General features: G+C 40.1%; 2 protein-coding genes across 3 annotated transcripts; both read right to left on the bottom strand.

The window, feature by feature from the left end:
• Positions 1-4,828: 4,828 nt before the first annotated feature.
• LOC111327523 (uncharacterized) lies at positions 4,829-16,351 on the bottom strand. Of its 2 annotated transcripts, XM_088741326.1 has the most exons (5): positions 16,233-16,351; positions 15,427-15,496; positions 12,497-12,553; positions 6,166-11,056; positions 4,829-5,837 (listed from the first exon to the last, which is right to left on the bottom strand). In XM_088741326.1, exon 4 carries the CDS (start codon positions 11,052-11,054, stop codon positions 6,174-6,176), a length of 4,881 nt encoding a protein of 1,626 aa, XP_088597452.1. In that variant the 5' UTR covers positions 11,055-11,056; positions 12,497-12,553; positions 15,427-15,496; positions 16,233-16,351; the 3' UTR covers positions 4,829-5,837; positions 6,166-6,173. The 2 variants fall into 2 exon arrangements, with proteins under 2 accessions (XP_088597452.1, XP_088597453.1); XM_088741327.1 differs by lacking the exon at positions 16,233-16,351 and having other exon boundaries at positions 15,427-16,191.
• Positions 16,352-22,797: 6,446 nt separating this feature from the next.
• Positions 22,798-24,397, bottom strand: LOC111327513 (aquaporin-11). The gene has a single exon (XM_022931722.2). It carries the CDS (start codon positions 24,197-24,199, stop codon positions 23,318-23,320), a length of 882 nt encoding a protein of 293 aa, XP_022787457.1. The 5' UTR covers positions 24,200-24,397; the 3' UTR covers positions 22,798-23,317.
• Between the last annotated feature and the right edge of the window lie 62 nt (positions 24,398-24,459).

Genomic DNA, 24,459 nt, shown 5'->3' on the forward strand with positions numbered 1-24,459 from the left:
CCACAGGGAACAAAACTAGTCCCCTGGCTGTTCCTTATCATGATAAATGATCTTTCTGTTGCTGACACAAAACTTTGGAAATACGTTGATGACAGCACTCTTGTTGAATCAGTATCGAAGAACAAGACGAGCTACATGCAGTTACGCGTAGACGAACTCGTACGACAGTCGGAAGCTAATGGTTTCCGACTCAACGAGTCTAAATGTAAAGAACTGAGGATATCATTTCTCTAGATCGGGAAGTTCTATGTATCATGTCATTATCAATGATAAGCAAATCGAAGTTGTCTCGTCCGCAAAGCTGTTAGGAGTAGTAGTTTCGGACAACCTCAGGTGGAACGTACATGTAGAATCTATTTGCAAAAAGGCTGCGACACGCCTGTACTTCCTAAACCAGCCAAAGCGCGTGTGCTCAGTTTTCATCATTCTTTGCCGCAATATCTGTCTAATGAAATGGAATGAATGCAAAAGCGCACGTTGCGGATAATACTATCCGACGTATCCTGTGCAGAGGCTCTATTAGCTCCAGACATCACGTCACTATACGAGAAGAGGGAGGCCTTGAGTAACAGTCTATTTGATCAAATTGTAAAGGACCAAAGCCATAGGCTCCATGATCTGCTGCCGCCACGCAACGGGTCCACTTATTGCACCCGTAGCCCAGGGATACTTCAAACTAGCGATTTCTAAGACCAATAGGTTTAAAAACACTTTTATTACGGCGAACAGCTCTAATTATTAGCAGTAATCTTAATTATTAGTATTTTGGTGTTGATACTTTTCCTTTTGTATTTTATTTTAGGTTACAATTTAGGTTTTTTTTTTATACGTATGATGCACGATCCTCGCAGTAGAGAGCGCTATTTACGCAATAGCGAAAATCAGACCTGAAAAAAATCAGGTCTGTACGGGATTCGAACCACAGACCTCTGCGATACTAGTGCAGCGCTCTACCAATTGAGCTAACAAGCCAACTGGGAGCAGGCCGTTAAGTTGATTCGTAATAAACCCGTGATGATAAATCAGATACGATGAATATATGAAGTTCATATATTTTACACTGCAGTTATAGATACGTATGATGCACGATCCTCGCAGTAGAGAGCGCTATTTATGCAATAGCGAAAATCAAACCTGAAAAAAATCAGGTCTGTACGGGATTCGAACCACTGACCTCTGCGATACCAGTGCGGCGCTCTACCAATTGAGCTAACAAGCCCAGTTGGCTATCATAATTATCATATATTTATAGATGACGTTTCGGTCCATCGTAAAGTAAGTCACACTTCAGCCGGCCCGGGGACTGCAATGATTTTACTCCTTAATAAAGTTATCCATCTATGTACCCAGGCTCATTAACGAGAAAAATATATGGCCACATGAGGGAGAATTTCAGATCGTAAAATCCGAAGGTCTTAGAGTCGAGTCCTCAAGAGGAAAGGCAATGTTATTCTTTCGGCCACGTTAGTCACGAGTAATCAAGATCGATCTATTCTTCTCATTCTTTGGTATGTTTGCATATTTAGTCAGTACCCGCCTACCTCATTCATTGCACTAGGTTCTTATTAAATAATTCAGTTCTCACCTTATCTTCTGTAAAAGTGCGATTTGCCCCACAGGTGTGTAACAAAACGTTGTACTTGTTAACACCAGCAGTATCGAAGAAGCTGAATGTGAGCTCATCGAACTCGAAACAGAAAATTTTTTGTCAATTCATTTCGTGATACATGATTCTATTCTGTGGCTTTGTTGTTTCACTATTAATAATATACATGAAAATAATTCCTCAGTTGTGATTGGTTAAGATGAATGCAGTTTTCAGTTAATTCAGTGTAGAAGAGAGTTAATTCAGTGCAGAAGAGGGTTAATTCAGTGCAAAGAAAGAAACAAACCGAACATTCTGATTGGTCAGAATGATTGGTCAATGTCGATGTCAAGGTCAATGTCACTTGCAGGGTTTGAATAAATTATTTTTGCACGTGATGCGCGCGCTTTTCTTCTGCGTAGATATGACGGGAGAAGCTACCTCGTATTTTTTCATGTATATTATTAATACATAATCACATGATTTTTTTCGTGCAATTTGGAATAAATAAGCACTTGTAAATTTTTTCAAAGACCACAAATTGCACTCGCCCTACGGGCTCATGCAATTTTGTTAGTCTTTGAAAAAATTTACTCGTGCTTATTTATTCCAAATTGCACTCGAAATCATGTGATTACCTATTATACACCAAGATCGCTAGAAGTCGGAACTGCGCAGCGTAACATTTTTCAGCCTTTCAATAATACTGATTATGACACAATAACATAAACATTCTACTTATTATTTGTTTATTTTGGTGTGTTGGTCGTTAAACCGCCGCCTGGTTAGGTTGTAGAGCGCCGGACTATTGTGCTGTTGACTATTTATCTTTCAATAAATGCGGTTCAATACTAGTTCGAACTAGTGCCCTGCAATGCTGGCAGAGAGTGTTCCAAGGGCTGTGAGTGGCCTTCTTTCCAAAGAAGATTCTTAAAAATCCCACTCAGGGTAAATTTTCTTTCAAACATTTATTCTATTTAAGTATGATTATTTGGGGTAAATACATACATAGGTTAATAGACCACTCCCCGTAGGGGCTTTTCAGGGCCAACACTCACCCATCCCACCCATGCAGGGGAGGACATCCACTACACAGTAATCTCGTGCGTGGGAAATTAACGTCTCCTACCCCCAACCCTGCAGGAGACGGGACCTACGGTTTATTCTTCCTTATCCGATAAGACTAATATATCTAACCATTTCTTGATTATAGAAAGGTAGCAAATTCTCCTCACTTATTTTAAGACCATGAGTATTGGTCCGGCCGGGCCTCGAACCCTCGACCTCCCATACAACACAATCCGGCGCTCTAACCAATTGAGCTAAACAGGAGGTGTCCAGGGTCAGGGTTACCCTCATATACAGAATGTTTAACAACTATTCACCGAAGTGGAGGTGGTTAGTGGTGGATATTTACCGAGCCGCGAAGCGGCGAGGTAAATATCCACCGCTAACCACCGACACTGAAGAAGGTCTCGGACCGAAACGTTTTTTATTAAAATTTTTTATATTTTTTACGTCAGAAGTTGTCCATCCTCGCAATTTTTAAACTTTCTATGTATATATATATATATATATATATATATTTAGTATAATTTCAGAGCTGAGCAAAGAGTTTCCAGCAATCTGATTGGTCGAGCGGTTCCTTATATGACGCTATGTAAACCGCTCCACGCGGCTTATATAAAATGTTAAAATAAAATGTTAATAAATGTTACTAAAATGTTATGATTTTAGAAATTTCTCTGTTGCTCAGCTCTGAAATTATACTATAACAATTATTCGCCTCAGGTTCGGTGAATATTGTCGAATAATCCCCTCGACTTTATCTCGGGGATTATTCGACGATATACACCGAACTTGAGGCGAATAATTGTTAAATATATATATATATATATAGCTCTTTGGCATACAAAGCTTTGCTTTAATGTCCAAATTGAGCACTCTATCTAGGATGAGTCATTGCCGTTGCAATTGCGCATGCTCGCTGGTTTACTCTAGTTTGAGCACTCTGGCATGGCTTAGACGATACCACAAAGGTTGGGTCGTTTGGGGTGACCGTCTCGGTTCTCCCCCATGCTAGCATTAGCACTGCACTGATGAGGCCCAGAAGGCCGAAACAGTACTGTTATACTACTATATATACATATACTGAATAGTAGTAATAATAAGTTACAGTTCTGTTTCGAGATGTTCTCTCTTCGGATGTTAAAGACTAAAAGGCCTCAAGTCATACAATGTACATAGATCCAGTTTCCGTATAGTGAAGTACTTTTCAGTTAACAAAGGTGACATTTCTTTAAGATTTTAATGTACCTATTGGCATGAACGATTACTTTCCAAAAAAATGTGTATTGCGCGCCGGCGTCCTTCATAGACCAGATGTGCTTGCTTAATTGTGTGCAATTCATTTTGCGCCTCTCTATAAGCGAAGCTATATGATTTCGTTATATATATATTTGTTAAAAACTAGATCATTGGATAATGCAATTCAAGACTTTTTATTGGCTTAGCCATTATGGTATATCAGCCAATAGGGGAATCCTTGTTTACAATATTTGCCTCATTAGCATAAGCAATTCAGTTTCTGATGGAGCTAAAAATAAATCAGTTCTGAATATCGAAAGGTCAAAGTACGATTAACTCGGCCAATGAATACGAGCTTGCTGCATTGAATACTTTTTGTGCAACACGGGTTTAAAATCTCAAAATTTTACATAAAATGTATGAGCTCATTAGCGCTTTGATGGACTTTTTCTCCTTGAATATTACACCCAAAGAGCTAAAAATTTCACCATGTACTAAGGTGTTCTAGCTCTTTAGCTGCCTGAAGTCAGTTTGTATCAAACATGCTTCCTTCTTTACGCAAAGCCGTATGCAAATGAGCAAAAATGTAAACAATGACGTCAGCATGAATCCGCCTATATACCATAATCTACAAATATGGCAAGCGTACGTGTCAGCTTAAAAAAAAAAAGGGAGCTAAGAATTTAATAAAATTTAATCATTCAATTTAACGTTTTTAATAAAACAATCATTCCACTCGCGCTTGTTGGATATGAGATGATTATAGCCAACTCGGCGCGTAGCGCCGAGTTGGCTATCTATCATCTCACATCCAACGCGCGCTCGTGGAATAATTGTTAAATATTCCATGCAAGATTGCTGCCGCTCGTAGGTTGCTAGAGACTTTTTTAATTTTGTTATTGACTTTCCCTTCCCTTCCAACAAAATATCCCACAATTTGTCTCATTTTTTGACAATCAAACGTTTCTTTATTGTACTCATACAGTAGGTAAACAATCCAATTGAAGTGACTAAATAAAATCATTTGGCTCCAACTTCCTCGCTGTTTCTGAGCTCCTTTCGATGCTTTGTAGGATACTCAATTTGAAGCTGGTCAGTAATTAAAATTTAAAAAAAACTTCTCGTCTTGCCGATTAGTTTAAACAGCATCCTAAAAATAAGTCGAAATGCTAATACAAAAACACAATTTATCATATTTAAACGTAAAGGAGAAAATAATAATCCCAAGACTAACTTCTGGCCATAAGGGTCAAAATCTGTTATTTTCTCGGAAATTAATATAATTTTTGTTGAGCAACCACTTAGTGGTAAAAATCCGGGAACCGTTAACCACAATTTCCATCCGACATAAACTAAGATAATCGAGCAATCGAACAACTGATTATTCTCCAAGTTCAATGCAGATTCTCTATTCGAGCATATGGCTGTAATAGCGTTAAATCACTCAAGAGAAACAAAACTGATTGAGGAAAAAATTCTGTAAAAAAAACTCTGGAAATGTTTTGAAGACGTTTCAACTTCGACGTAAATGTTACGCCCGAAATCTTGTTAATAAATTACTACTTAATTCATGTTAGGTAAAAAAGTAACTTTTTATATAGCTAATCGTGATAATTTCAAAATGTGTCAGGAAAAATTATGTATAGGAATTAGTTTGAGCAAAATATCAAAGATCAAAACACTTAAATATTCTTTTCCTTTTGAGTGTCCAAAATTCTACAAGCTCGTAAGAGCAGTTCAGACAAATGAAAAGTTAACTTTTCGAGTCAACGGAAATCCTTAAAGGTTCTCGTTGAATTTGACATTGGCCGTCTTTTGGTTCTCCCTGCTTTGCAAGCAAGTCTCTGGACAAAGATGTCATCGGTATCCTACTGGTTTCTGCTCCAAATATTAACGTTAGTGGGTAACTGCAGACTTCCCCAGATTCCAATGCTCACTGCTTCAGCTGTAAAATAAAACAATCGAAATTTAGAGAAGACCGTTGAGTTTCCAAAACATTTTTCCTAAGACATGAAAAGATACACTGCACAACAACACTTTCATATAAGATATTTCCTTTTTTACCCTTTTCTCAAAAGATTGTTGTCATCGTAGATTTGTCCAGTCCATTGCATAGCATCTCAATTTGCTTGGGTAAAAAAGGCTAAATTTTTACCCGATTTGAAGCAAAATTCCAGAAAAAGTATCAGTGCTCAAATATAAACATTAAATTATGATTTAAAGTTAATTTTTCATTTTTATGAGCAAAAATTCTAAGCAGAATAGATACTTGCCTCAGCATTTAAATATCCTTGAAATCCAAGCTGACGTCATCACCAATGAGTACAAATGGTGCCCAGTACTTCACCTCCTTGAACACTTTAATTTCTCTCATACACTTCATGGCGTGATTGAGAGCTTCACTTGTCCTTTTTCCTTTAGCAAGCGCATCGTAGAAGAAACTCATGAACTGCACGGTTCCCTCGTCGTCAATCGCCCACAAGGTTACCACAACAGATCTAGCACCAGCACCCAAAAGTGCTCGCGCGATGCCTACCACACCCTCAGCCATAACCTCCCCACGAGCAGTGTGAGAGCAACTTAATACAACAAGTCGTGCTCGCAGCCCAGATTCTTCTACATCTTTCATTGTCATTAGGTAGTCTTTCTCTTGAGGTTTTGGGTTTTCTCTTGTGGTGTTTGGTGCCAGGAAAACTTCTCCAGTTTCCATTTTACTATGCGCTGCAATGTGTACTAAAGCCACCGATGACAGTCGCTTTAACACTTCATCTTTTGTCGCCATTTCTCCAGTGAGAGGGGCGATATTCAGGATACGTCCAATCATCTCCACTTCATTCCGGGCTCCAGGAAGTTGCATCAAACGTCTTCCCTGATAGATGATATCTTTGAAACATGGGTCTCCAACAAGCAATGCACCTGTCGTCATGTGGAATTGAGCTGGGCAATCATGAATCAATTGCAAGGTCGTCAAGGACGGAAGTACACGAATTCTGAAAGAATCACTTAGATAAGTTGACTTCGAGTCTTCCAATGCTGCGTAAGGTACAAGGCAAAATGGTCCCTCAGGAACAAATGTAAGCTCTTTACCTTCGATCAAATCAGCAATGGGAGTCACGATGATGTCATAAAGCTTCTGTAACGCCCTGGATTTCGAGTACCACACATTAATTGGGATTACATCGTTTGCCACTTCCTCCCGTTTCGGCGAATCGAGCGAAGGATTTTCGCATGTAACAGTAGCTCTTGCACTATTCTCCTCAAGAGTGATCTTGTTCAGGTGCTCAATATAAATTTCCAAATCATCCTCATACTTGAAATCATTTACATGTACCTTTCTCATCTGGATATTATCGTTGCTGAGGAGAACCCAGAAGTAAACGAAAGGACCATTTGTAGCTATGAAAACTGTGCTTGATGGAACACAACTCAGAGAAACGCACGAAGCGCTGTTCGTTAAAGAATCGCCAAGCTGATATCTTTTGTTCATGAGATCTCTCAGAGATTGAGCACGTCCTTTTTCTGTGGCAAGAAGAGCCTTTACGACGTTACTTTGCTTTAGATTTGTACGCCACAAGCCTTTGTACGCCGCTTGGTGCTGATTACGATAGCAAATCTTCCACTGATCGTTGAGTTGAAGACTGGCCCTGATATCATCATACACCTCTACACTCGACTGAAAGCAGACAAACGCCTTCAAAACATTTCCTAGGCACTCAAGACTTATACCAAGTGAACAGAGTGAGCATGCCTCTCCAGTCTTGTCTCCTACTTCTTTAGCAATTTCAAGGTGACGTTCATGACAATCGATTGCTGTTTTGAACTGTCCTAGACCTTGATAGGCGTTGCCAAGATTGCCATAACTGATTCCCTCTCCGGCCTTGTCTCCCACTTCTTTAGCAATTTCTAGATGACGTTGATGGTATCCGATTGCTGTTTTGAACAGTCCTAGACTGCGATTCGCGTTGTCGAGATTGCCATAACTTTTTCCCTCTCCGGCCTTGTCTCCCACTTCTTTAGCAATTTCTAGATGACGTTGATGGTACCGGATTGCTGTTTTCAACTGTCCTAGACCTTGATAGGCGTTGCCAAGATTACCATAACTGATTCCCTCTCCGGCCTTGTCTCCCACTTCTTTAGCAATTTCTAGATGACGTTGATGGTACCCGATTGCTGTTTTGAACTGTTCTAGACTGCCATAAGCGTTGCCGAGATTGCCGTAACTGATTCCCTCTCCGGCCTTGTCTCCCACTTCTTTAGCAATTTCTAGATGACGTTGATGGTATCTGATTGCTGCTTTGAACTGTCCTAGACTGCGATAAGCGTTGCCGAGATTTCCATAACTTTTTCCCTCTCCGGCCTTGTCTCCCACTTCTTTAACAATTTCTAGATGACGTTGATGGTACCCGATTGCTGTTTTGAACTGTCCTAGACCTTGATAGGCGTTGCCAAGATTACCATAACTGATTCCTTCTCCGGCCTTGTCTCCCACTTCTTGAGCAATTTCTAGATGACGTTGATGGTACCCGATTGCTGTTTTGAACTGTCCTAGACTGCCATAAGCGTTGCCGAGATTGCCATAACTGATTCCCTCTCCGGCCTTGTCTCTCACTTCTTTAGCAATTTCTAGATGACGTTGATGGTATCCAATTGCTGTTTTGAACTGTCCTAGACTGTGATAAGCGTTGCCGAGATTGCCATAACTTTTTCCCTCTCCGGCCTTGTCTTCCACTTCTTTAACAATTTCTAGATGACGTTGATGGTACCCGATTGCTGTTTTGAACTGTCCTAGGCCTTGATAGGCGTTGCCAAGATTACCATAACTGATTCCCTCTCCGGCCTTGTCTCCCACTTCTTTAGCAATTTCTAGATGACGTTGATGGTACCCGATTGCTGTTTTGAACTGTCCTAGACTGCGATAGGCGTTGCCGAGATTGCCATAACTGATTCCCTGTCCGGCCTTGTCTTCCACTTCTTTAACAATTTGTAGATGACGTTGATGGTACCCGATTGCTGTTTTGAACTGTCCTAGACCTTGATAGGCGTTGCCGAGATTACCATAACTGATTCCTTCTTCGGCCTTGTCTCCCACTTCTTTAGAAATTTCTAGATGACGTTGATTGTACCCCACTGCTGTTTTGAACTGTCCTAGACTGCCATAAGCGTTGCCGAGGTTGCCATAACTTCTTCCTTCTCCGGCCTTGTCTCCCACTTTTTTAGCAATTTCTAGATGACGTTGATGGTACCCGATTGCTGTTTTAAACTGTCCTAGACCTTGATAGGCGTTGCCGAGATTACCATAACTGATTTCCTCTCCAGTCTTGTCTCCCACTTCTTTAGCAATTTCTAGATGACATTGATGGTATCCGATTGCTGTTTTGAACTGTCCTAGACTGCGATAAGCGTTGCCGAGATTGCCATAACTGATTCCCTCTCCGGCCTTGTCTTCTAAGTCTTTAACAATTTCTAGATGACGTTGATGATACCCAATTGCTGTTTTGAACTGTCCTAGACCTTTATAAGCCTTGCCGAGGTTGCCATAACTTCTTCCCTCTCCGGCCTTGTCTCCCACTTCTTTAGCGATTTCTAGATGACGTTGATAGTACCCGATTGCTGTTTTAAACTGTCGTAGAAGTTGATAAGCGTTGCCGAGATTGCCATAACTAATTCCCTCTCCGGCCTTGTCGTCCACTTCTTTAGCAATTTCTAGATGACGTTGATGGTACCCAATTGCTGTTTTGAACTGTCCTAGACCTTGATAAGCGTTGCCGAGGTTGCTATAACTTCTTGCCTCTCCGGCCTTGTCTTCCACTTCTTTAGCAATTTCTAGATGACGTTGATGGTACTCGATTGCTGTTTTGAACTGTCCTAGACTGCCATAAGCGTTGCCGAGATTGGAATCGCTTCTTCCCTCTCCGGCCTTGTCTCCCACTTCTTTAGCAATTTCTAGATGACGTTGATAGTACCCGATTGCTGTTTTGAAATGTCGAAGACTGTCATAAGCGATGCCGAGATTGCCATAACTTCTTCCTTCTTCGGCCTTGTCTCCCACCTCTTTAGCAATTTCTAGATGACGTTGATGGTATCCGATTGCTGTTTTGAATTGTTCCAGACCTTGATAAGCGTTGCCGAGATTGCCATAACCTCTTCCCTCTCCGATCTTGTCTCCCACTTCTTTAGCAATTTCTAGATGACGTTGATGGTACCCGATTGCTGTTTTGAAATGTCGAAGACTGTCATAAGCGATGCCGAGATTGCCATAACTTCTTCCTTCTTCGGCCTTGTCTCCCACCTCTTTAGCAATTTCTAGATGACGTTGATGGTATCCGATTGCTGTTTTGAATTGTTCCAGACCTTGATAAGCGTTGCCGAGATTGCCATAACCTCTTCCCTCTCCGATCTTGTCTCCCACTTCTTTAGCAATTTCTAGATGACGTTGATGGTACCCGATTGCTGTTTTGAACTGTCCTATATTGTGATAAGCGTTGCCGAGATTCGCATAGCTTCTTCCCTCTCCGACTTTGTGTCCCACTTCTTTAGCAATTTCTAGATGACGTTGATGGTGCCCGATTGCTGTTTTGAGCTGTCCTAGACCTTGATAGGCGTTGCCGAGATTGTCATAACTTCTTCCTTCTCCGGCCTTGTCTCCCACTTTTTTGGCAATTTCTAGATGACGTTGATGGTACCCGATTGCTGTTTTGAACTTTCCTAGACCTTGATAGGCGTTGCCGAGATTGTCATAACTTCTTCCTTCTCCGGCCTTGTCTCCCACTTCTTTGGCGATTTCTAGATGACGTTGATGGTACCCGATTGCTGTTTTGAACTGTCCTAGACTGCCATAAGCGTTGCCGAGGTTGCCATAACTTCTTCCTTCTCCGTCCTTGTCTCCCACTTCTTTAGCAATTTCTAGATGACGTTGATGGTACTCGATTGCTGTTTTGAACTGGGATAGACCTTGATAAGCGTTGCCGAGATTGCCATAACTGATTCCCTCTCCGGCCTTGTCTCCCACTTCTTTAGCAATTTCTAGATGACGTTGATGGTACCTGATTGCTCTTTTGAACTGTCCAAGACTGTTATAAGCGATGCTGAGGTTGCTATAACTTGGACGCTCATGTTTCACCTCCAATTCTTCTTTTGCTGTTGGGAGGTTACTTTCAGCCATAGCTGGAAATAAAATAGAATTGATTGTAGCGCGCTAGAAAACATGGTTAAAAATAAAAGAGAGAATCTATCAAAGGCAATTGGAAGAGAACGTCATACTCCTGTATATTTAATTATAAGGAGAAAAGGAGATTCCTAAAGTTTCCTCTGTCACGCTATTGTTACAGCGTGACAGACAACTGAGTTCCGCGGGATGTGTCATGTTTGTCTGTTATTTTGTTTTTAGGTCGTTTGTTTGTTGATTTCAACGTATCTGATCACCCAAGGCTCTCCGTAATCAAACTGCTTATGTTCTCATTAAAAAATTAGTTCTACCTAGTTGGCATGGAAAAACAGTCTTTTTTTTCTCCTCATACATTTACCTAATCACATGAGGGGTAGGCAGCATTGGCGAAACTTACTTAAACCCGAAACGCAACCGACGGTTTGCGTGACCGTCACGAATTCTGCCAACGCCTCGCGAGCCTTTTACGTAAAAAGAAATGCGTTTATATACAATCATCGAGAAACACCTCTCGACCAAAGGAAGTGAGTGTGAGATCTTACTTTTTCATAAACCGGTGCAAATTTTCTTCTGAAGGAGTTGAGAAAATATGAAGAAGTGGAAATAGCTGGTTCTTCACCAACTTTGTTGAAGAAAATTTCGCTTTTTCATTTCGAATCCATTTTGATCCAAAAGGCAATGAATAATACTATATTTTTGGGGGACTGGAGAAATATTTTTGGTTGTACTTTCCATCAATACCCTTGCTATCAAGAAATATTATCAACTACGAATCAAAACCAAATTGGGAACCGCGCGTTGCAGTTATACTTCTGCATAGCTTAATCTTGTAGGCCAGTTGAGGGACTTTTACTGCCAGAACATAGAAGCATTTGACGGAGGAAGCAAACTAAAACTGGAAACCTTTTTTTGACATTGAAAAACTAGGAAGAACCTTGAAAGTACAGCGCGTCATCTAGCTCCGTCACAGGCTCATCACGCGCTTCTGCCGCATACTGATCACGCACAGTTAAAGCTTTAACTCTCAAGACCTGATTATTAATACTCCCCTCTTGCTGCTACATCTTTCCTTTTAAATTTGTTACGTGAATTTTGTTTTAGATCAAGATAACAAGTTCTATCTGATAAGTTTGAGTATCCTCATTATCTGTTTTCTGGACAATGTATGAATGTTACAGGGGACTATGCGCGCGCAAACTATTCAAAGGTGAATCAATTAAGAGAAACCAATAAAAATTTATCATCGTGATAGACGTGAAATGTTTCAGATCTGACGACATTAAACAAGGAAAATCTACTGAAATTATATCTAATTCAGTTGTCAGGGGGTAGAAACATAAGATTACGCGCTTCCATAGATAACATGAGCTCTAAACAACTGTCATAAAACCATTTACTGCATGTCATAAATTATAATAAAAATAAAAATTGATTTGTACCTGTTAAACTGTCGTCCTCTGAATCTCTCTATTTTCCAAATGATGATTTCTACATGCCTGAAAATAGCGGGAATAATAGTTTTACTCTATATACAAGGCTAAAAGATTAGGAAAAAAAATAATAGTTTTACTTTACAACAATTCTTATTCGTATTCATATGCTTCTGTGCCTTGCAAAAATATTTCAAGCATGATGGCCTCTAGTTTACATCAAAACAATTGCTCCTATTTGTAGTCATTGTGGTTTCTGGGGTTAAAATTTCACTTTTATTGGCTTTTTATCGCGTTATTCACAAATATTCCTTCTGTTTCTTTGTTGTTCTTGAGGACAAAAGGTGTTGTCCAGTGATTCCTGTTTAGATCACGCAGAAAAAAAGAAAATAATTTCTTGTAGCCGAATAAATGCCTCGTGTAGTGTCTTGAATGAAAAATTATTTTTGGCAGCTTTGGCAACAACGGAGTCAAAGTCTTCAGTTAAAACCAAGAAAATCACAACGACACTCGCAGATTCATTCAGTAATTCCATGGGGAATGTAGATATTTGTTTTTTCTTTTCATACAATAAATCCTTTATTGACGAAGCTTTCGCCTCGGTTTTTAAAATGGTGCTTGTAGATATTTGTTTTTTTTTTATGCAATAAATCCTTTATTGACGAGGCTTTCGTCTCGGTTCTTAAAATGGAGTGAAGAAACTTAGCTAACACAATGCAGAGCCTTTTTAAACGCACACCTGGTCATTAATGCTCACAAAGGTGGTACTGCGTAGCCGCACGTGGATACGAATTTTGATTTACCATCGAGTGTAAATAATACCTCTAGCTCCTTAAAAGAAAATTTTTAAACTAGGGGAGATAAATTCGTATTAAAAAGCGATGTATATCATCTTGTTTATTATGTAGATACTGATTGCAAATTTGAATCAAAGGCAATTTTGAAACACATTTTAAGAGCACTGGATATAGAGATTTGCTGCTCCGAAAACTCAGCTCGCCCGAACACCAATTTAACTTTGGAAAAAAAGAATGTAACAATTTCTCATAACAAGGACTATATCCTCTAAAACATATTGAGTTGAGCCTTAGAGACGTTCGTTGATGTAAACAAAAGCCTTGCATGGAAAGTAAAACCGTCATGTTGATAAACCTGGTTATGATGACGACATTGACATCTTACATGTGGAAATATAAATGGTATCCTTACTGCGTGGGATGAAGACGCCATGGTTTCGAAACAGAAAAAAATGCTTGAATTTCATCGACAACTTCATTACGGTTATTATCATTATAGATCGGGAATGTCGCGAAATCAAAACTGTTGCTGCGATCTTTAGACATACAACAGAAACGTAGACATTTTGTATTTTTTTTTCCTTCTCTTTAACCTAAGGCTTTGTTTCACACTTCGTTTCATTTTCGAGAAATATTGGGTGGTTTTGATGTTGACAAGAGCTAAAATTAAATAAAGCGCGTAATCTAGCTCTGTCACATGCTCATCACGCCGTTCCGTTGCATATTGATCACGTGCAGTTAAAGCTTTAACTCCCAGGACCAGATTCAGTTTCTGATTCTCCCCTCTTGCTGCTACATGATTCCTTTTAAATTACTTATGTGACTTTGGTTTTAGATCAAGATAACAAGTTCTACCTGATAAGTTTGAGTATTCTCACTACCTGTTTGCTGGATAATGTATGGATATTATAGGGAGAATTTACATGTCAATCACTTCCGAGAGTTTAAGCCGGTTAAAGAAAATTAGAACGCGCATAAACTTCGTTTTCGTGCTCGAAATTGCTGTTCTACCTTAAGAAAGTCATTGTGCTTTTTTTGGTTGTTTTTTATTTTTTATCTTTTTATCTTTTTTTTGTCTACATTTTTCTGGATGACGATTGATTCATTCTGCGATTTAAACTCAGCTATTTCCCTTTCAGCGGAAAACACTCGCAATCCGTGAAATTCTTTTTCTCCTCAGAGCTGGACCTACACTGAATCGGAAAGGATGAATTCATACCGTGAGTAAAATTTCACCAATACAATTTCTCATGGAGTAATTTACTCGATATATCAGTCACTCGTTCGCTGCGCTCTCTTGTGAGATATCGAGTTGATAACGAGAGAGTAATTCCATATCATCCACAAGCCACCATGTATTTTTTGTTTACTACGTAAGCACGATAGGCCTTTATTGATAAGAAAGGCGACTTCATCAAGGAATGAAAACTTGGTATTTATTCATGAACCAGACAAAGTGGCGCTAAAGGCGAGTGACGTGTCAGCAGCTGATTGGCGATATCCATCAGTGCAGCTGTTATGAAAATGCATTACGTTTTTTGCAAATGTTAATATTTCGCTTTCACCGTTACGACTTCATAAATGTTCTAAAAATAATAAGGGTGAACTTTTTTCTTGTAAATAACGGCCCGTCAATCCTGCACCAAATAAGTTTGCAGTCAAAAGTGAAAAGTCTCCAGTGCAATTCAGTGGCGCTGTAGACGTCATCCTAATACAATCAGGTTTGGAATGATAGAATCTGTTCTCTCCGAACATGAGAATGATGCTGATTTGCAAAATTAAAAGTATGGGTTTGTTCATACGTAATCGAGTCCCGAGCAAGATTAAACAGACGTCCATCTATCTGATGTTTTCATTCGTTGACTGCCTTTCACATGGAAAGAGAATTTAGTGTTACATCAAATACTTCCCTTAAGAGATAACTTTCTCGGTTCTCAACCATCACAATTTTTTCTTTGGCGAAACAGTTGCATTGATATCTACTCTGTGAGAACAATCTACATATGTTCATCACCGGAGGGAGATGCAAAGCTAAACAACACCCTATCAACAATAAAGTGGTCTTTTTATAATTTTTTTTTCACAGTTTTTCCCACCTTTCGATTATGATATGCTACACATTTCTTAACTATCTTTCCTTACCCAAAGAGAGCTTGCAATTAAACTCCAATAAAGCTCTTTTCCAAGAAGGATAGTTGACTTCTCGTCGTAACTAAAGGAAAGGAGATTAAAATCGTTCCCGCTGAAGTTATTCAATTGTTTTATTATCTGTGTATTCCATGCATCTTAGAAACCCTCGGTGTATTTTACAGGAATTTTATGAATAAATTCTTACTGAATGAGCTAGAAGCATGGACCGTGAAAAAGAAATCTTAGTCCCTCCCTCTCGTTGATCCCCGAGATTTTTGCTGTGCTGGGATGCAGTAAGCGAGGCCATATATTGTGGTTCATATAAGATTAGCTGGGCACATGATACTGGAGTCATCCTCATGAGCACTGAGATAAATCAGCTACCTCAAAGTCTTTTACGATAATCTTAATGTCGGTTTTGTTGTTTAAACTGATAGCATAATTTTTTTTGATGATTGTTTTTTTTTTTCATTTGTCACGATGGAGTTTGAATTTGACTCTCTTTCGTTGCGTATTTTCAGTCATGTCACTTTCAACATATTTGATAATTTTAGCAGTATGCAGGTCAGAATGATAGTTTACATGATGTACCCAGGCTCATTTACGAGAAAAATCTAGGGCTATATGAGGGAGAATTTCAGATCGTAAAATCCGAATGTCTTAGATTAGAATACTCGAGAGGAAAGGCAGTGTTTTTCTTTCGCCCACGTTAGTCACGAGTATAATCAAGATCGATCTATTTTTCTCATTCTTTGCTATGTTTGCATAATTAATCAGTACCCGCCTACCTCATTCTTATTAACTAATTCAGTTCTCACCTTATCTTCTGTAAAAGTGTGATTTGCCCCACGGGTGTGTAACAAAACGTTGTACTTATTAACACCAGCAGTATCGAAGAAGCTGAATATAATATGAGCTCATCGAACTCGAAACAGAAAATTTTGTATTATCTGTTTATTTCATGATACATGATTCTGTTCTGTGTCTTTGTTGTTTCACTATTTATACGCCAAGTCGGAACTGGGCGGCGTAACATTTTTCAGCCTTTTATTTTCACTAATAATGATTATGACACATAAGTATAATTTCGGAGCTGACTGCTCCACGCGGTTTATATAAAATGTTAAAATAAAATGTTACAGTCAAACTAAGTGAAGCGTACCCCTCAAGATTACATCAATGAATTGATCATTTGGATATTGAACCCGCCAGTCGTTTGAAGAATGCAATAATGAATTGATTATTTGATTATTGAACCTGCTAGCCGTTTTAAGAATGCAATAAATTTAATGGTTTGATTATTTGAATGTTGAATCCGATAGCCGTATCCGTTTTGAAAAGGCGCGGATCATTTTTCAAATTAGAAGTCCATTTCTGAAGTCCAATAAGATTGTTCTATTTGACGAGGAATCCTGAAAATTAACAAACCGCACTGTAAAAACACTGCGAAAACAGCCGATCGCAAATATTAACGAAATAAAAAAAGTCTTGCGATGGCTTCGCCCGTAAACTATTTTTTCGACCATGAATACAAACAAGAATTTCTACAAGTTCGTCAAGATATAAATAGGCGAAAAAAGCTCTCGATAACATTCCATTTACAACATTTATAAGAAGTTCTACACAACACTCGAACTCGCTTTTCCTTGTCTGACGCCATGTTGAAACAGTCCGATCCATCATCACGTTTTCGCATAATCCAATCAGAAATGGACTTCTGATTTGAACAATGATCCGCGCCTTTTCAAAACGAATACAGGTATTGCGCTCCTGAAACGATTAGCAGGTTCAATATTCAGATAATCAAATCATTAATGTAATCCTGAGGGGTATGCTTCACTTAGTTTGACTGTAATAAATGTTACTCAAATGTTATGATTTTAGAAATTTTTCTGTTGTTCAGCTCTAAAATTATACTAAAACATTTATTCGCCTCAGGTTCGGTGAATACTATCGAATAATCCCCCCTACTTCGTCTCGGGGATTATTCGACGATATTCACTTCGCCTTCGGCGAATAATTGTTAAATAACACAGACATCCTACTTATTATTTGTTTATTTTGGTGTGGTGGTCGTTAAATCGCCGCCTGGTTAGGTTGTAGAGCGCCGCACTGTTGTGCTTCAATAACTTCTAATAAATGCGGTTCAATGCTAGTTCCAACCAATGCCCTGCAATGTTAGAGGTCGAGGGTTCGAGTCCCAGACGGCCGAACACTGAAGGTCTTAAAATAGCTAAGGAGAATGTGCTACCTTTCTATAATATCAAGAAATGGATAGACATTCTAGTCTTCTCGGATGAGGACGAATAAACCGTAGCTCCTGTCTCCTACGTGTATTAATTAGTATTATAACATAACCAAAGTAAAGCGCGCGCTCTGATTGGTCAATTTAGCGTCCCCCATTTGCCCATGGGTGTACGCTGCTGACGTGAGCAAATGCAAAGACTATTTTACCGCGCGCGCTTGTTTTTTCTGGTCACGTAAGATTTGTTAAATAAACGGGAACTCTTTAGCTACAATGTATCAATGTTATGTTATAAAACAAATGGTAAACACCACAGCGTACACTATTGAGTTATGGATGCACTTGGGAGGTTTGCTAAGCACTCAAGAAGCTAGAGTCGCTCTCGGCTATCGCCTCGAGCGACTCTTACGCTTCTTTCGTGCTTAGCAACCTCCCGCGTGCATCCATAACTCAATAGTGTACGCTGTGGTGTTTACCATTTGTTAAGTCTGGTTAGGCAGGGAACGTTAAAGAACCCACTCACGAGATTACTGTGATGTGGTCTGGCCTGTTTACTGTTCCGGGCCCGCAGTAATTGGCGTAAGCTGTTGCGGAGTCCCTGCCTGTCGACGAAGCTATTAAAATAAAGTAATAAAATAAATAACCAACCTTAGAAGCTTTGTTTTCTTTGTTTTGTTTTTCTCACTCCCAAGATCTTATTACTAATTCTCCATTCTCACGATCTACCATACAGTTCTTATGATGAAAGTTTCGAGAATTTGACTTTGGATCAACTGATAATCTCCTAATTAATTATTATTATTTTTATTTCTTCTCGTCACGCTGTTTGATTTTGTGTTGGAATTGTAAGGAGAAACTCTCTCTTGGTCACTCATGGGAGTTAAAATGTTAACGAATTCCGCTTGTCGGTACCAAGATAGCCTCCTACCAGATACAATGAATATATGAAGTTCATATATTTGCGGTATTAGATACGTCTGATGCACGATCCTCGCAGTAGATAGCGCTATTTATGCAATAGCGAAAATCAGACCTGAAAAAAATCAGGCCTGTACGGGACTCGAACCACTGACCTCTGCGATACTAGTGCAGCGCTCTACCAATTGAGCTAACAAGCCAACTGAGAGCAGGCCGTTAAGTTGATTCGTAATAAACCCGTGAAAGTGATAAATCAGATACAATGAATATATGAAGTTCATATTCGCTATTGCATAAATAGCGCTATCTACTGCGAGGATCGTGCATCATACGTATCTAATACCGCAGTTCAAAATATATGAACTTCATGTATTCATTGTATCTGATTTATCACTTTCACGGGTTTATTACGAATCAACTTAACGGCCTGCTCCCAGTTGGCTTGCTAGCTCAATTGCTAGAGCGCTGCACTAGTATCGCAGAGGTCAGTGGTTCGAGTCCCGTACAGGCCTGATTTTTTTCAGGTCTGATTTTTGCATAAATAGCGCTATCTACTGCGAGGATCGTGCATCACACGTATAGCCTCCTACGTCACGGAATCTTTCTCCCCCACATTCGTGGGAGAGGAAGTTTGCGTGACGAGCTCAAAGAACGTCTGCGTAGGAGGCTAGTACCAAGAGGGTCTCAATGGGGTTCACTGCCAGCCGTTAAACGGCCTAAAAATGTAGCCTTGGGCGTAAAAACTGACAAACTTTAACTGTTAGTTGTCAATAAATAAAGTTAATCGCTAACTTTTTCCTTTTAACCACATAGGAAAGAAATTAACCGCCATCCGCAAAATGACTAAAATGTTAATTGTTGTCAGAAAAAGATAACTCCACATTAGGACCCTCAGCTTAAATAAAATGTATGGAGAAGAGTAATGGGGATACTGATGTCAGGGTGTAAAGCCTCTACCACAGTAATCATTGGTAGCAATAGCGAGATTTAAGTGTCTAGCTACTGGACGTGGCTAGACACTTTAATCCCCCTGATCATCTAAGCAGTATATACATACATAGGTTAATTGACCACTCCCCATAGGGGCTTTTCAGGGCCAACACCCACCCATCCCACACAGGGGAGGACATCCACCACACAGTAATCTCGTGCATGGGAAATTAACGTCTCCTACCCCTAACCCTGCAGGAGACGGGGCCTACGGTTTATTCGTCCTTATCCGAGAAGACTGGAATATCTATCTATTTCTTGATGATAGAAAGGTAGCAAATTCTCCTCACTTATTTTAAGACCACGAGTATTGGTCCGGCCGGGGTTCGAACCCTCGACATCCCGCACAACACAATCCGGCGCTCTAACCAATTGTGCTAACCGGGAGGCTGTTTAGGCCGGTATATGGCAGTCTGCTACCTTTCCTTACATCTAGGCAGTTCGAAAAGCCGCGAATCTCTAGCACCAAAACTCATCTTTCAATTTGGCACTGTTAATCGAACGCTTTTAATTCAAGTAATATATTCTTGGTTTTCTCGTTAACATGTTACCACCAACATCTGCATGTAGGCACACACACCGAACCCACAATTCCCCCCGGCATTCGTTAGACAAAAGGCTTGCACACGAACAGTTAGCTTTAAAGAACTCTTTACGGTGGTATCAACTCGGCTGGTAAAAACAAATCATCTTGTAATGCTCCTCCACTGACGCAGCATCACAGTTTCTTTAAAAGCTGACCTCCTTTATTCATGTTTTCCAAAGACTCCGTTTGCACTAGCTAGCGTTAACAGAAACGCAATGCGTGGACGGGGCGTGTTTCCCCGTAATACCCTGATTAGAAGGGAAGGGTTTATATCGAGCGAATATTGTACGGGGCTTTATCTATTCCGGATCCCGCTTATAATTCTCTCAAAGATCCCGCAACCCGTGAACTTTCGAAGTGGATGGGTTTGAACTGCTAGAACTATCTAAGCCTTGTTTTGTGCGGGGGCTCTACAAGCATTTAATTCCTCAAAATAAATGAACGGATGAAACTGCTGAAATTGCCCCTTCATTATGCAGGCTCTTTAACATGTCGCTGTCTACGGGCTCTTTTCCAGCAAATTGGAAGCGCGCGAACATTGCACCCGTCTTTAAAAAGGGCGATCCTACCCTTAGCGGAGAACTGCAGGCCAATTTCTCTATTATGCATTGTCTCCAAAGTTATGGAACGATGCGTGTTTAATCACTGCTACCCTCATTTATCGTCTTTTCTTCACCAACTCCAGCATGGCTTCCAGCCAGGAAAATCCACAGAAACGCAACTACTTGAGGTGTATCACGATATTTTAGACAAACTAACCAATGGCCAAGAAGTTGACGTAATCCATCTTGACCTGTCAAAGGCATTTGATAAGGTTGCACACAGGCTACTCCTCTCGAAGCTTCAGCTCCTTGGTATATCCGGTCCAGTTTTGTTGTGGTTCTCAAGCTATCTCTCTGACAGATACCAACGAGTTGTTGTTGACGGCATATCCTCAGACTGGTTCCCAGTCCCATCAGGAGTACCTCAGGGCTCCATCCTGGGTCCGCTTTTATTTCTGGTCTTCATTAATGACATGTCGTGCTCCATTACCCACGGAAGTAAACTTGGCCTCTTTGCGGACGATAGCAAGCTATATCGCTCTATTGTTTCCGATAGATGTGCCTCCCTGCTGCAAGCTGACTTGGACAACTCCAAAACTTGGTGTGACAACAACGGTATGTCTTTCAGCACAAACAAATGTAAAGTTCCACACATGTCAAAGAGAACCTCGCGCCAAAGAGAGAAGCATACATACCATTTAGACGGCCAGACCTTGGACTCGCCTCCCGACACCAAGGGTTTAGGCGTGACTGTCACTACTCCACTATCATGGAAGACGCACATCGAAGAGATATGTGCCAAGTATAACAAAGTTCTTGGTCTTGTAAAGCGTGTATGCGGTAGAGACATTGTTAACGTATCAACTAAGAAAATGATACACACTGCGTTAGTTCGCCCAATCGTCGAGTACGTATCCTCTGCATGGTCTCCTTACACAGCAAAGCATCGTGGGCTAATCGAAAATATACAACGACGGGCTACTAAATTTATACTAAACTACCCAGATAGGAAAACCAGCTACACTGCGAGACTGAAAACTCTTAGCCTACTGCCGCTTGAATTCAGAAGAGAAGTCCATGATCTTGTCATTTTATACAAAATTAGGTCAGGTCTTATCAACGCTAGCTTTGACCATCTCTGCTTCCTGCTAACCATACATACACATTCGATTCCCCAGCGAAGTTGGCGGCTGGTGCCCCTCGTTTCTGGCGGACCCCGCCCTAAGGCCTTGCACCTCAGCCATGGGTAGGGAGTGGACATGTAGGTCGGCAGGCATTGCACCGCCCTCACGGGAGCCTGACCGTCCGCCTTAAACATAAAAAACATACGCAACCCGATGTCATCATTCTGCAAACATCCGCCTTCATTTACTGATACTCAGCGGTACTTTACAAACTTTCTTTCCTCGCACAATTAAATTATGGAACGATTTACCGAGCAACATTAAGCAAGCGAGCTCTTTACATAACTTTAAGGCCTTAGTTAAGCGGTTTTATACAGAAAAGCTCACGCTCTATACTCCGCCCTAACTAAGTGTCGCAGTCGGTCGGCAAATTATTTTATTCTATAGACAAAGTACATAAATGCGTATGTAACCTATATTTTTCTATTCTTTGTATTTTGTAAGGGGACAAATGTCAATTGGGGCTCGCCCTGTATTTTTCTCCTGCCATTATATTTTTGTTTATTTATTGCGTGTCTCTGTTCATGTAATTACTTGTAAATTGTGTTTTTCAGTGGCAAATCTCAATAAACTAAAACTAAACGGATTAACGACATTACCACGTCCTTTGGGGAGATCAGTAGATAACAATTCTCCAGAGCCTATCCCAGTAAACAGCAATAAAAAAAATTGTTGTTGCTACACTATCATGAAATTTTCCTGATTCTTGGTTTGTCTTTTTATCCCCAAAGATTCTCTGGGAAGGACTGCTTTAGCAACTCGCGAGGCTCAAAGGATTTCATTAAAATATTGATGTAATTTGGACTAATAAAGAAATTCTTCTGTAACAGATACAAGAACGATAATAAAGTAGATACAACACAATGAATTGACTGTGGCTTGAGTCATGGCGAAACATTCCTTTCAAAAGTATAGTCCTGAATTTGAAATATATTTTAATTCATAAACATGATAAATGAAAGCAGATCTGCTTTTCACACGATATCTGTCCACATTACATTGCACTCAAATGAATATTTAATCAATGTTTTGTTCACACGAGAACCTCGTAAATACATTTGGACTAAAAGCTTGTAAATGCCACAAGATGACTTCGATCCATTTTATGCCAATTTTTTAATGATATTTTTTTATGTTGTTCTGAAACGAACCTCTTACGATCGATGTGCCCCAGGGCAAAGGACAGAGTTATATTGTTATGCAAATCAAATGTCACGGAATCACATGGAAAACACGTTTATCTGCGCTTATAATCTTCCTTTGGCCAAGGTAAATAACGTTTAAAAAACCCCATAAGAATTTTTTAAAAATAGAGAAAATCCCGAAATAAAATCGAGTTAGAATGACTCGGTAAAATATTGACCTCGAAGAAGAGCACTTAAAATCTGGTTACAGTGTGTGTGGTACACGAGTTCAGAGTTTGTCAGTATAAATAACGTTAAGCGTTTTTTGCAAATCTTTCCTTTTGATTTCTGTTAGAATTTACGGCTCCATCCCGATGATTCTTAGCTGAAGATTGCTTGATCTTCTTTGCTAAGTTCTTCTCTCTTCCTTGGGTAATCACCGAAGGCTTCAGAAATAAAGTGTTCATTTCAATAGCCGCTAGTGTTCCGATAATCGGTCCTAGCCAAAACACGAACAGATGCTCAGTAATAACTTCGTTCCTTGAGCAATACACGAACGTTTGCGCCGTAGCCAAGGCAGGGTTCATCCACGTTCCAGTAGTTTCGGAAAGAAAGAAGCTAAGAAGGACGCAGATCGCGGATCGAATCACTGGGTTAAACCTTCTTAGTGTGCCACGTGACAAGAAGTCGCTCGCGGTGGACACGAAAGTGGCCAAGATCTCGATCGAAAATCCATACAACAGGGAAACATCGAGAGTAGATCGAAGGCCTCTCTTTATTTGCTGATAATGTAGTTCACTCCATGTCGACAGCCATAGCATCTGAATGAACGGAAAGCTTAAAAGCGCGCCTAAAACTTGGAAGAAGATTTTCGCTATGTTATCCGATAGCCAGTATCCCTTCTCGTAAACAAGGTCCTCTAAAAGCCCGCAAGGATTCGCGAAAGCTCCTTCGAAAATGAATCCAACATTTTTTACAGTAAGCAGAACAAAAGAACACAACAGCGCAATCCAAGAATTATAGAATCTTCCGATTACGGAAATCTCGAAAACACAAACTGACAACTGGAAGGTGGAGATCAGTTCGTTAGCGTATGGGTAGTACACTCTGGGAAGGATTCGTCGGAGGGCAAGCCGAACGATTTCACCGAGAAAATACCCAGCAGAAATAGCCACTAAGGACCACAGAAATCCCATGACCGCAGACAACTGTCACGGTATTCAAATGTAAGGGTTCATAAAATTGGAAACGGGTAATTTAATATTTAACACTATATGGCCTGACACGGTGGGATGGCCTTTGTACTGGCTGAGCCCAATAATTTGTTGAGTACAAAACCGGAAGTAAAATTTCTACCAGATTACCTTCCTCCCCTCCCCACTAGGTAGTGCTTTTGAATGACTCATCACCTTTCTAAGTCACTTAGACACAACTATTTTCAAGAACAACCCAACGG

Source organism: Stylophora pistillata, chromosome 12, assembly GCF_964205215.1.
Source record: "Stylophora pistillata chromosome 12, jaStyPist1.2, whole genome shotgun sequence".
NCBI classification, from domain to species: domain Eukaryota; kingdom Metazoa; phylum Cnidaria; class Anthozoa; order Scleractinia; family Pocilloporidae; genus Stylophora; species Stylophora pistillata.

Coding starts and splice junctions, on each gene's coding strand:
- LOC111327523 (XM_088741326.1), bottom strand. CDS start 11,054: ATGGCTGAAAGTAACCTCCCAACAGCAAAAGAAGAATTGGAGGTGAAA.
- LOC111327513 (XM_022931722.2), bottom strand. CDS start 24,199: ATGGGATTTCTGTGGTCCTTAGTGGCTATTTCTGCTGGGTATTTTCTC.